Source organism: Artibeus jamaicensis, unplaced genomic scaffold (assembly GCF_021234435.1).
Source record: "Artibeus jamaicensis isolate MK-2021 breed Jamaican fruit bat unplaced genomic scaffold, CSHL_Jam_final contig_1015, whole genome shotgun sequence".
NCBI lineage: Eukaryota > Metazoa > Chordata > Mammalia > Chiroptera > Phyllostomidae > Artibeus > Artibeus jamaicensis.
Genome location: NW_026521194.1, coordinates 11678607 through 11690102, shown reverse-complemented (window position 1 = coordinate 11690102; position 11496 = coordinate 11678607). Strand labels below are relative to the sequence as shown.

Sequence of the window (11496 nt, the reverse complement as noted above, 5' to 3'; positions counted from 1 at the left end):
AGAAAGCAAGACAGATCAAATAAATGGTGACCCTTATCTACAAAACTGTATGCAATGACGACTCCAAACTATCACGGTTACACTGTATTCAGAAAAAAAATGATTTAAGGTAATAAATAATGTATCTCATATACGTTAGAAATAGTTCTATCCAAAAATAATTAAAAGGCATTAGAGCTAAAAAAAGGTAAGTTTTTATCAGTTGAAAGAGTCCTCCAGGTCTTTCTGAGTCTCGTTCTTCAGGAGCACAGAATAAAACACTTCTGTAGAAGACACTGAAATACAAATAACTTTTAATGGTTTTAGTAAATAAAAGCAAGCTTGAATCTATGATTGAAAAATGAAAATAATTACAAGTATATATGCATAAAGTACAAGTTTCAAGGGCTTGACATCAATCAACTGCTGTCAAAATACATACTTAAAATAACCCAAAATAAAGCTGCTCAACAGTGGAGCACAAAATGTGACAAAGAGGGAGGGGGACAGGCCAAGAAAAGGAATAAATGAAAGCGAGCAACACCCCCAAAGGTGTTCTTCCAAACAGGGACTCGGATCAGGGGAACAGACACAGACCTGTCTAGGAATGTGACCAATGAGCTCATAGAAAGTGATGAAAAGTCAGGTATAAATCAAAAACAACAGCCCCGATCCCAGAGTCTTGCATTTTGCCCAGACGTTAGCTAACCCCTCGGACGTGCTTGGTGCTATGGTGTTCATCATTCTCCATCAGAATGAAATGTGGGACAAACACATTACCCGCTGGAAAGTATCTCAGCGTTAATTCGCCCCTGAAGGTCAGGGTCAGCAGTATATTACTGTAATACATTTCTTGATATGGAAAAGTAACACATCTAAGGAGAAATTAAAGTAAAATTTATTTTGAACCAGCAGAATCTCAAACTTTCAGATGAACAGATGCTGAAATGCCCGTTAATTTTAGACTGTGCACTCTCTGCCAGGGGTCATCCCACTGTGCTCTTTGGCCCCGGAGTAACCATACCGACAGGTCTCACGGAGTCTTCCTGCCCACGTCCTCACTCTCAGAAGAACAGTCCATTTCTAAGACTTCTTTAAAACTGTTTTTAAAGGACGGAATCTGCCGGGGAACACTCCGCCGCCGCTGCCCCAGGACCCTCCCTGCCCTCAGGTGGTGCCCCGCCCACTGCCCCGAGGTTCTGAGCACGTCCTTCCCTCGCCTCCCTCTAAACTTACTGTTACGGCCTTTTGTATCAGCTGGATACAATCTGTTCTAAATCAAGTAATCCCCAACTTCTGCCTCCAGAGAAATCTACAAATTAAAAACAAAACAAAAAAACCTTTATGAAGGAAGAAATTAAAACCCATAAAAAGTTGTTTTAGCAATAGGTAGCAAAAAGTCTACCAGAAAAGACTGCCTCCTAATTTACCAACATTTTATTGACAATTTGCGAGTCTGATGAGACCCTTTAAGAAATATAGACACTAAAATATGTTAAGAGAAAATGCCTGAAGTATGTATTCATGTATGTAAACACAGCAGCACACTGAGAGTTCACAATAAGCAATAGTATATGATAAAAATGTGCCACGAACCAATGTTGATTTTTACAACCAAAAAACAATGTTAAGGTTCCAATCATGATTTCCTAATAATAAGACATAAAAACGCAGGTGGAGACATCCAAGTAAATAATATAAAACTAAACAATGTAAAATGAAATACAACTGTAGACAAGAGAAGAATTTAATACCTATGGTAACACATGTAGGCCAGGTACTCTATTTTCATTACGATAAACCCACAATAAGTTATTTGATAATATTCTTTGTTTACTAAAGGATGACAAGTATTTTTGCTGGTGGCAAGTAGAGATTATTTCATCAAAAAACATTACAAAGCTGAGGCATTAATGATACCACTTGTACATCAAGCAATAATTCCAATACCCTCTCATTAATCTTTGATAGCTGATAATTTGAGTAGAAAGACATGATGAATCAAAATATATGTCAGTTTTAAAAAGAAAATCCTTCAATGCAAACTCAGTATTTAAATGGTAAACACAGAATAAATTCCTAATCTGACATAAGATATTTTTAATTCCAGGAAAGAATACATGAATGAGTCTGTCTATCGAAATGCAAATGATCAAAACAGTGAACAGAGGTTCAATCAGAAAGGCTCCTCTGGTGCAGTATTTAACTGTCAAGAGGGAGCAGCTCAAAGGACATCACAGAGTCTATAAACCAGCTAGAAGGAGCCATCCACACTTTGCCCTGCCGGACCCTCTCTGGGCGATGATTAGACAGATCCTCGTAGATGATATACTGTGTGCAGAAGCGCTGATCGGAGTCTGGGTTGGCGTGGTAAGCGACTGTGTTGATGCTCTGAGTCACGTCACTGTCAGGTTTGGGCTTCCTATTGAGGATCTGGCCCCCAGCTGCAGTGACGAGTTTAATGAGGTTGTCCTTTGGATGGTGTTTGAAGATTCCTCCAAAATAGAAGTAGCATCCATCAAACAGCTTTGGCAACTAAAATAAAAATTTTTTAAAAATAAAAAAAGATTACAAAAAACCTGTGAAAAGCAGATCAAAATATTTTAGAACACTGCATACAAATGAGGGAATTAGAATTATGGTCATGAGCAGTTACGCAGTTAAAGAGGTGCGGGAACGAAGTGTACTAAACTTCCCCATTCAACCACCTCTGGTACTTTTCACTCTCCTCAGATTTTAGGGGTGTTTTGCATAAAACAAACAAACAAAAAAAAACCCCAGAACTGTTCATCAAACTTCTTTTGTCAGAAGGTATATTCACATTTAACAGGACTTGAAGGTCCAGGACTGCTGTGTATATGACATATGCTTCAGGGAGACGGGCTCAGATGGCAGGAGTCGCACCTTCTCTGCGGACCATCATCTAGTCCTGTGCGCCCACATTAAGGACACTGGCCAGTACCAGCCGGAGGTCGTCAGGGCCACCGAGTGGCCGTGTGGCCTGTAGTGGTCAGAGGCATATTCCTTGGGGCACAGTACATTATGAAGCCACGGCTAAGGGTCCAATTACCTATGAAACACACTCCTGTGTGCTTTATGAATGGAAAGTTTCGGACCCCCCTTGCATGAAAATTTGTCATTTCTAATGTACATCAGCAAGACAATGGACTGTTATCCATCACAACTGCAATCTGTGGCAGTAAAGACATGTGGTAACTAAATCCGAGCAGCAGCTGTCAGTCTTCTTTCAAGTTACTTCCTGCAACTACGACTCACCTCAGATTCTGAAAGGTTTATGGGAATGTTCAAGATGCCAAAAATACATTAACGGTATGAAATTATCACCTTCTGGAATTTACTGCTTATCGTGATCATCTCTCAGAACCAAGTGTTTGAAATAAGTACAATTAAAATTTTAATCAGTCACCTGTACTCACTGAAGGGAAGTTTTTCCTGATGGTGATAATAATATTCAGACAGAATAAGAACAATGAAAGTAGCAAAAAAGAGAAATACCAGCTGTTCTCTGTTGATCCTGCTTCTCTGGGGTCCTCCAGGAACCTCAAACTTCTCTTCCTGCTCCCATTCTCTGCTTTGTAGACAAGCGTTCACCCCTGACAAAAAAAAAGCAAAATAAATGTCAAGTGAGCATTACTTCTTTCTCATTGAAAGTAAGCAATTCACCTGTTTTTTCTTCTTCATGAGTAGTGTTTCTAAATAGAAACTTTATGCCAAAACAAATGTAATAAAATGAGCTTTTCATATGTAAGAAAACATAAGAAATCTCTTCTTCAGAGGACTGAGCAATGAAGTAGTACTGAACACTAACAAAAGTGTTTCCTTGCTGAAAACCAAAACCAATACAGCGTTTCACAAATACGAACCTAAATTATCAAAATGAAGGTGAGTAAACAGTCCCTGGTTTAGCTGAGCCCACAGTGATCTATCTGAACTTCAATGGTGATCATCTGCATGCTTGTTTTCACAGTCATGTCTAATCTCCTGTTAGACTACACGCAATCTGACATGAAGTGTTTCTGGTCCACTGCCCCAAGTTCAGCTGGCCGAACAGGGGCTCCACAATACTGGTTAAAATCACCAATAAGCAGACCCCGAGACGTGTTTGGGGTTTGACAGGTACACAGTGAAATCACCACTCCAGCAACGACTTGGTGCTTCAGTTGAGATGTTCAAAGGTGCTGCTGAACACACAAGGAGGTTTTAGAAACTCAACACTCCATTCTCTCCAAAAGCAGAGCTTTGTCAGGAGACTGAATTTTTTCTTGACTTGGGGCTGTTAATGCATATGCATGTTCCACACTAAACCAACTTGGCTTACCTGTAACTCCCTGCCCCGTGACACTTAATTTCTTAGCACAAGAATCATAGTTGGCCAAGTTAGCTATGCTGAATCCTATTCTAAATCCTATTCTTCTCATTAATTTATCATAAACATCATGGTTCTATGAAAATGACTGTTTTTTGTGTAGTAAAAATTATATTTTACAAATATTATAATTTTTAATAATCATTCACTCACAGAATTTGTGACTAGGTCAAAGTACCCTACTAGCAACAGTGTGTTCACATTACATCATGTACTGTTTTCACAGTAAACACTAACCCCCCAAAGCATCAGCAGTCTGGCTAAATCACCAACTTACTTCAAACTCATTATTTTACACGGAAACTATTACTTCTACTTTTTACCTCCAGCGCGGAGCCCCGTCTAAACCTCCTTTCCTAATGATACCTGTGGAGCACTCATGACAGAATCTTTAGACAACGAACAGGTCAATAGGCCAGCCAGTAAAGCCAAGGATTCAACACTGAGCGCTCCTACGGTGTTCACAGAGGGAAGTGAATGGCTACTGTCTAACTACAGAAGCAGATCAACGGGCTATGTTTATGCTTCTTAGCCATTATTGTTTTATTCACTGTCCAAAAAGCGTACAAAAATGGTGTCTGTCCATCCTGGTAATGTGCTGACTTCAGTACCTCAAAAGGATGCAGCTTTAACTGGCACAAGCACAAGGTAAGCTCGGCATCGGGGAAATGAGACGGCAGGAGCCAGAAGGGCAGCCACTACTGAGCTGCATGAAGAATGCCTTCCTCTTAAGTGAAAAATCTAGGTGCTGAAAAATATAAAATGTGATACTTTTTGAAAAAAATAGGGGAAAATAAAAAAGAAATCTACTTATTAGTATTTCTCTATATATGAATAAAGAAACTCTGGAAGTATCCATAAAAAAAAAAAAGAATGCCTTCCTCCGAAATTCTCTTATTCTGAGTAACAATGTGCCAGCTCTCTAGGCCACCAAGTACCAACTAAATAAGCAAATATAGCGTGTTTTCCCCCTGAAAACAAAGTGCTCCATTAGAACTGCTGTCATAACATAGGAAATACGAAGAATCTCTTAAAGGCTGGGGTGACAGCTAGTCCAAGGGCTGCAAGTGTCATGTCTGCAAAGATTTGATTCCACACAGCTGTGAGGAACCTGGTGTAAACTGGTAGGAAGCTGCGGAGACGGCAATGAACAGGAAAGCGCAAATCATATTTAAAGACAAAAATAAAGTGGGTATGCTGGACATAACCACACAAGTCATCTTCTTTGGTCCTTTGCCATGCTGGAACTCCTTGATGCTGCATCTAATCAGCCTCTTCCTTTCTTAGGAAAGGAAACCTAAGTCCTAAAAGATCTAAGCAACTTTCTCCATGACAAGTGAAATGAGAACTCACATATCCACACAGTTTGAAGACACGTATTATTTTGTAATCTTTATTCTTTATTATTTTTTAACAAACATCTTAGTAAATGCAAGGCATTCCCTACTCAGATTTAATATATTGTGACCCTCTTACAATAAATCACATAATTAGTTAATATACGAGTAATAGGAGGATCCTAATTTTTAAGAGATTAGCCAGAGTATATGAAATGGCAAAAACCGAAAACTGCTGGCTCCCTTGGAGAAGGGGGAGAACATGCACTGGGTTCTGTCGCCAGTGGGGCCATGCAGTGCCTTCATTTCCTAACCACTGCCAGAGTGGCCACTCCAATCTGAACCCCAGGAGTTTCATAATGAAGACCTGCTGCACAGTAGACTTCTCTGATAATTACGAATTCACATCAACGCTTTGTGAACCTCTCGAGGTAAACTGTACTGACTAAATGAGTAAAAAAACAAGAATGAAATACTTTCAAATAAACTTTCAGCAATTTAAATGTCAATACATTAACATCATCAAGGAAATGGAAGAATCTCCCAGCCAAAACATTATCTAATGAACCTGCCTAAATAACAGATTAATATTTTAAGGTTTTATTTACCCAATAAAAGTTAACCTGCAACAAGAATACTTAAGCCTAATTTCCGTGTTAAATGCCAGAATTTTCCCAATATTCCTACTCAGAAACTCATTACTCAGAAACTCATCTAAAGGATGATGTATATATACTGTAACATATATCAATATCTTAAAATAGGTCACTGTTCGATAGATACTTTTTAAAATTTAACCAAAATACAGTCATCATATGTACTTAACAAAGTCCTTTTTCTTCCATTATCTGCCACTAAAATAGCTGAGCACAAAGATACTCTTATTCTTTTTGGGAGAAGGAAGCATGTGCAAGACCAACCACCTGTTAGCTTTCTCAGCTATTAATTTCCAAACTGAAGTCACTTTACATGAATAAGTTACGCTATTTATGTAAACACAGATTTCTGCATATGCCAGAACGTATACACCTTAAAATGTGTCACTATCCTTATAAAACTATGCTTTATATCCTTCCTTACTTTTTACATTTTATTATATTTTAAGATTTTGACTGAAGCTATCATTGTGCAGAAATAGAGGAATTACTTATCTTATTAAAGTAAGAGATTCTTTTAGCCCAGATGTATTCCTGATCATGTCTACCATTTCAGGTAAGCTTTCCTTTGGCCTGATTGTATTACTTTTTTTTTATATATGGGTAAGTAGCCCCATTCCCAAAGTACTGCTTAACTTGAAGTTATTAACTCAAAGTCATTAAGGTAGCTCTGGCTACTTCAGCAAAACCTGGAATCTTTGCATACTAAAGCAGCTCATAGATTCTGGGTTACAATAATTTTTTTTCAAAGAACTTTGTACTATACTGAAAGGCATTTCTTTATTCTAAATCTCCAATAACTACTCTACCCCCTACCTCATAAACACCTATATAACTACAGGTGTGTGTTTTCATTTTAGCTGCATGAACAAGCGATGACCTTCATGGATCTGTATTAAGCTTGGTAGCTTTTTGTCATTTTAGAAGAGAAAAAGAATCATACAAATGGGATGAAGTAGGAAAAGGGAGGTTCCTGAATCCACTGCTACACACAAATGATTATAGAACACAAGGAAGCCATAATAAAGCTTCAGCATGAAGATCTGCTAAACGTACCAAGGGGGAAATTACCCACCATGGCAGGCCACAGAACTTGCTCACTTCTTTCAAAAGCTAGAGCAATAAATGAACCCATGTTTTAATGAAGTGTTATTCTTCTGCAGCTACTGTAAGCAGTAAAATGAAAGCTAAATGCTCCACTCGTACCATCATAAACATCTAGTTTTGGAGCTGAAACAGCACCAAAAATCACAATTAAGTACCACTCCCAGTTAACACCAAATGTCCCAAAAAACAATTAAAATGGAATCAAACATCACTCTGTGTCCAAAGGAAAAGTCTTCATAAAGGTCATTAGATCTACACTAGGCACTTATGTAACTTAAAACAACAGCATATTAGAAAAAAATTGAAGAATTTCCCTCTATTAAAAAACAACACTGATATTATAAAAACAAAAGAACTTATTTTTAAATGCTTCACTTTTAGGCTTTTTAGTTAAACAGGATGTGATATCACTGAACTTTAGAAAAAAGAAAATCACTAGAGGAAATATATTAAACCCATGACAAAAGAAAATGAAAAAAACAACTTACATTCACATCAATTTCTGAATAACTGGGTGGCAACAGAAAGAGGAAATAAACACATTATTGTGAAATTCCATAGTAAAGAATGAAAGAACAATGAAATAAAGGCTAAAAGGGGAAATAAAAGCTAAATGCTCTCATCACGCCAGCACAGACATCCAGATTTGGGACATCACAGAGAACTGTCACAGGCCATTAGATTTCGTGATTCTACATAAATACCATTTAACAACTGGTCATTTCTGGATACGTTGAAGCCAGCATTCTAATTATAAACATATTGATATATAAAAACGTATGTCTTCATATGATAGTATATTGTGCTGGTTTTACTTAATGCATATAAGAAACAGGTCAAATTCCATCACAAAATATATTACTGTATCATAGAATTTTTTAAGGAAAAACTTAGATAGCAATTCTAAAACAATTTATGAGTAATAATATAAAAATCATTCTCTTTACAGATGTGGTTAAAGACCAAACTGGATCTAATGTCCGAAAATGTTCTTAATAAAATAACTTCGACGTTCATGGCAGACGACTGCAGGGGTGGGTGGGAGTGGAAGGGGCATGCAGAGGGAGGTACATGATGAGGGAAAAACAAAACAAAAAAATAATTTAAAAAACTCATACTTGGTATTCTTTTTCAGTCATATCTTTACAGTTCAAATATTTATGGAAGAGTGTCTCTTCATTAGGACAACCACGTATCAAGATGCATTTGCATTTGCTAGGTGTGCAGGGCAGGTACCACAGGTACCACTGACCTGGCCGTCGGATGGAAGAGACACACACACGGGGTCCAAGTCCCCTGACCGAGACGGGCGCACCCACTGCCCTGCCCGACTACTGTCTGGAAAAGACTATGAAAAAGTTATCCTTATCAGAATTTGAGAAGTTGAACTGCCTTCTAAACAACTTGCACTTCATTGAACAGGCACCGTTTCTTACACTGTTATAAATAAACAGGTACCTACTTATTAATCCACCATTTCTTTTGACTATTTCTTTGCTGTATGCATTCACACATTTATATACATATACATATATATGTGTATATACATATGTATTATTTATTTATCTTTAGAGAGGAAGGAAAAGAGAGAGGGAGAGAAATATCAATGTATAGTTGCCTCCTGTGCATCCCCTGCTGGGAACTGGCCTGCAACCCAGGCATGTGCCCTGACTGGGAATCAAACCGAGATCCTTTGATTCGCAGGCCCGTGCTCCATCCACTGAGCTACACCAGCTAGGGCCATTTATATATTTTTAAAGTAAAGATATAATTGTTCTATATATTTTAAAACTAAAACAACCCTGTTTTTATAATACTACAGTCTTAGTCATACAAAAATTTAAGTTTTTTCAGAGAATGTCTTTAAACATTTCAAACTTTTCTTAATTCTCTCATATTTGGGTTTATTCTCCCTACTTCTTGCTATTAAGAAATAACAACAGAAATAGTCTTTCTCTTTTATTGGTTTTACTTGCTTAGGGTAAATTCTCAGAATTTATTAGATCAAAGGATGTTAATTTCTCTTTGGACTCTATATTAGAAAATATGGGGATATGAACTTCAATGGGAGATTCTATCCACCCTTTATCCTAAAAGAACCACTGATACTAGAATATGTTATTCACTACTGTGAGAATCACCAAATAGCACACTATTAAGTCAGCTTGAGTCCATCGGTGATTCTATAAAAATGACATGGCCAAACCATTAAATTGACAAAAATGTCCATTTCTTAAAGAAGGCAGATTTTATGGACATGAATCATGTAGCCTGTACACGTAACCAAATGCAAGTTCATCACATTCAGAAGAACTATACACTCAAAATTAAGTGGTAAATGCCATAATATTGGAAACCCCACATGGTTTCTTTATTATTGAGACCTTATTATTATGAAAATCCATTCCTTCCTATAACCAACTGGCAACATTTCTCACACAGATTCAGTACAGAAGCATCTAAAATCATGAAACCATTTTAAATCAGTTTTTTAAACACTGAGACCCAGTAAGACCTGCCACAGATATGAAAGGGAAAAGCTGCAAAAATAAGAGTGAGACAGAAAGGAAAACTTTTTTTCTGACATAAACGGTTATCATACTTGCTGCTTATCAAATTGCTTATCATACTTTTCGAGCTCATCATGACCGGGACAGACTAACAACAGAGCCCGGTGAGAAAGAAGAGAGGAAGTGCTCTGCTGCTCACAGCCACCTGGCTGGACAGGAACACATCGTGGGAACTAGCATCCCGAGACGGGGGACAGGTACACTTAAAAGGGAAATGAATACCAACTGCTAAAAGGAAACAATTTTACAAACCAAGTCAACTTCAAAAGACAGATTAAATTAAGAGTATCTTAATAATAAATCAAGCATTTCTACCATAAGCCTTCACAGCACAAAGCCATAAAATGAAGTTTTAAAACACTAATTCTGATCCATTATTTGCTTCTTAAAAAGTTTCATTAAAAATACGCACTCTTCCTTTTTCTTTAACTGTTTAATTTGAAACAGTTATAGATTTCACAGGAATTTGCAAAGAAATATACAGGGAAGTCCCATGCACCTTCCTCTAGGGGCCCATGTTAACATCTTATGCTATTACAGCACAATGCCCAAAGCGAGAACTTCACATCGATGCACTCCACGTAGCAGATTCAGTTATATGTGTACCCGTGTTGTGTGTGTGTGAGGTGTGGTGCGTGTGTACGTAGATTTATCATTTAACTACACGTGTGGCCTTGTAAAAGGTAAACACTAGTAAGATCAAAGATAGTAAACTGTATCATCGTAAGATTCCTCCTATGATTCCTTTTCCATCACCATTCTTATTATTTTCCACTGTATTTTTTCCCATTACCATATGTTCCCCTTATACTCCCCTCCCTCACGGTTCACACACTGCTGTCCACGTCCATGAGTCCTTTTTCCTCGATCTCTCCACCCCTAACTCCCACCACCCTGCCCCCAAGAGCTGTCAGCCTCCTCTCTGTCTCTACCCTTACTGTTTTAAACCATTAGTTAATAAAAAAAATCAATCCATTGTCCTATTTTAGCCACTGTAACAAAGTAGATGCTTTTGCTGCTGAAGAGTAGAAGACAATCCTGTGTGAGTTTTCTTCCTATTTGTCTTTAAGCCCCAGGGGAATCAAGGTTAAGAAAGCAGACAAGAGCAGGGAAGGTGGAAGGCAGCTCCCACGGGGGCGCTGGCTGACCACGACCCAGAAGCAGGTGATGGGGATATGTGTTCAGCAGAGATTTGGACCGCAGCGGTACAGCTGCCCCCAGCCAGGTGGTACAAGCTGTCAGGCTTTCCCAGCAGCTTCCTAGAATGCACCACATTAGCTAAGAAGGCAAAAGGGTGTTCACATAAGTTCTCAGACATCACAGAGGGAAAGCAATAAACTACTTTCGTTCCACAGCAGTGTTATTTAAAATATGCATCTATTAAAGGTAAACGTATCATTTAACACCGATATGAACTGCTTGGGCTTAAAAGTCTACAACATAATCCATTTATGCTTTAT

At 38.0% G+C, this 11496-nt stretch overlaps 1 protein-coding gene across 1 annotated transcript in view; it reads right to left on the bottom strand.

The window, feature by feature from the left end:
• Positions 1-271: 271 nt before the first annotated feature.
• The window catches only part of BARD1 (BRCA1 associated RING domain 1), a 64300-nt gene continuing 53075 nt past the window's right edge, over positions 272-11496 (bottom strand). Inside the window, exons 10-11 of the mRNA XM_037163572.2 lie at positions 3496-3593; positions 272-2514 (exon numbers count right to left, since the gene is read on the bottom strand). Coding sequence (XP_037019467.2) covers positions 2182-2514; positions 3496-3593 — 431 coding nt within the window. The 3' untranslated portion in view covers positions 272-2181. The remainder of the gene's footprint in view (positions 2515-3495; positions 3594-11496) is intronic.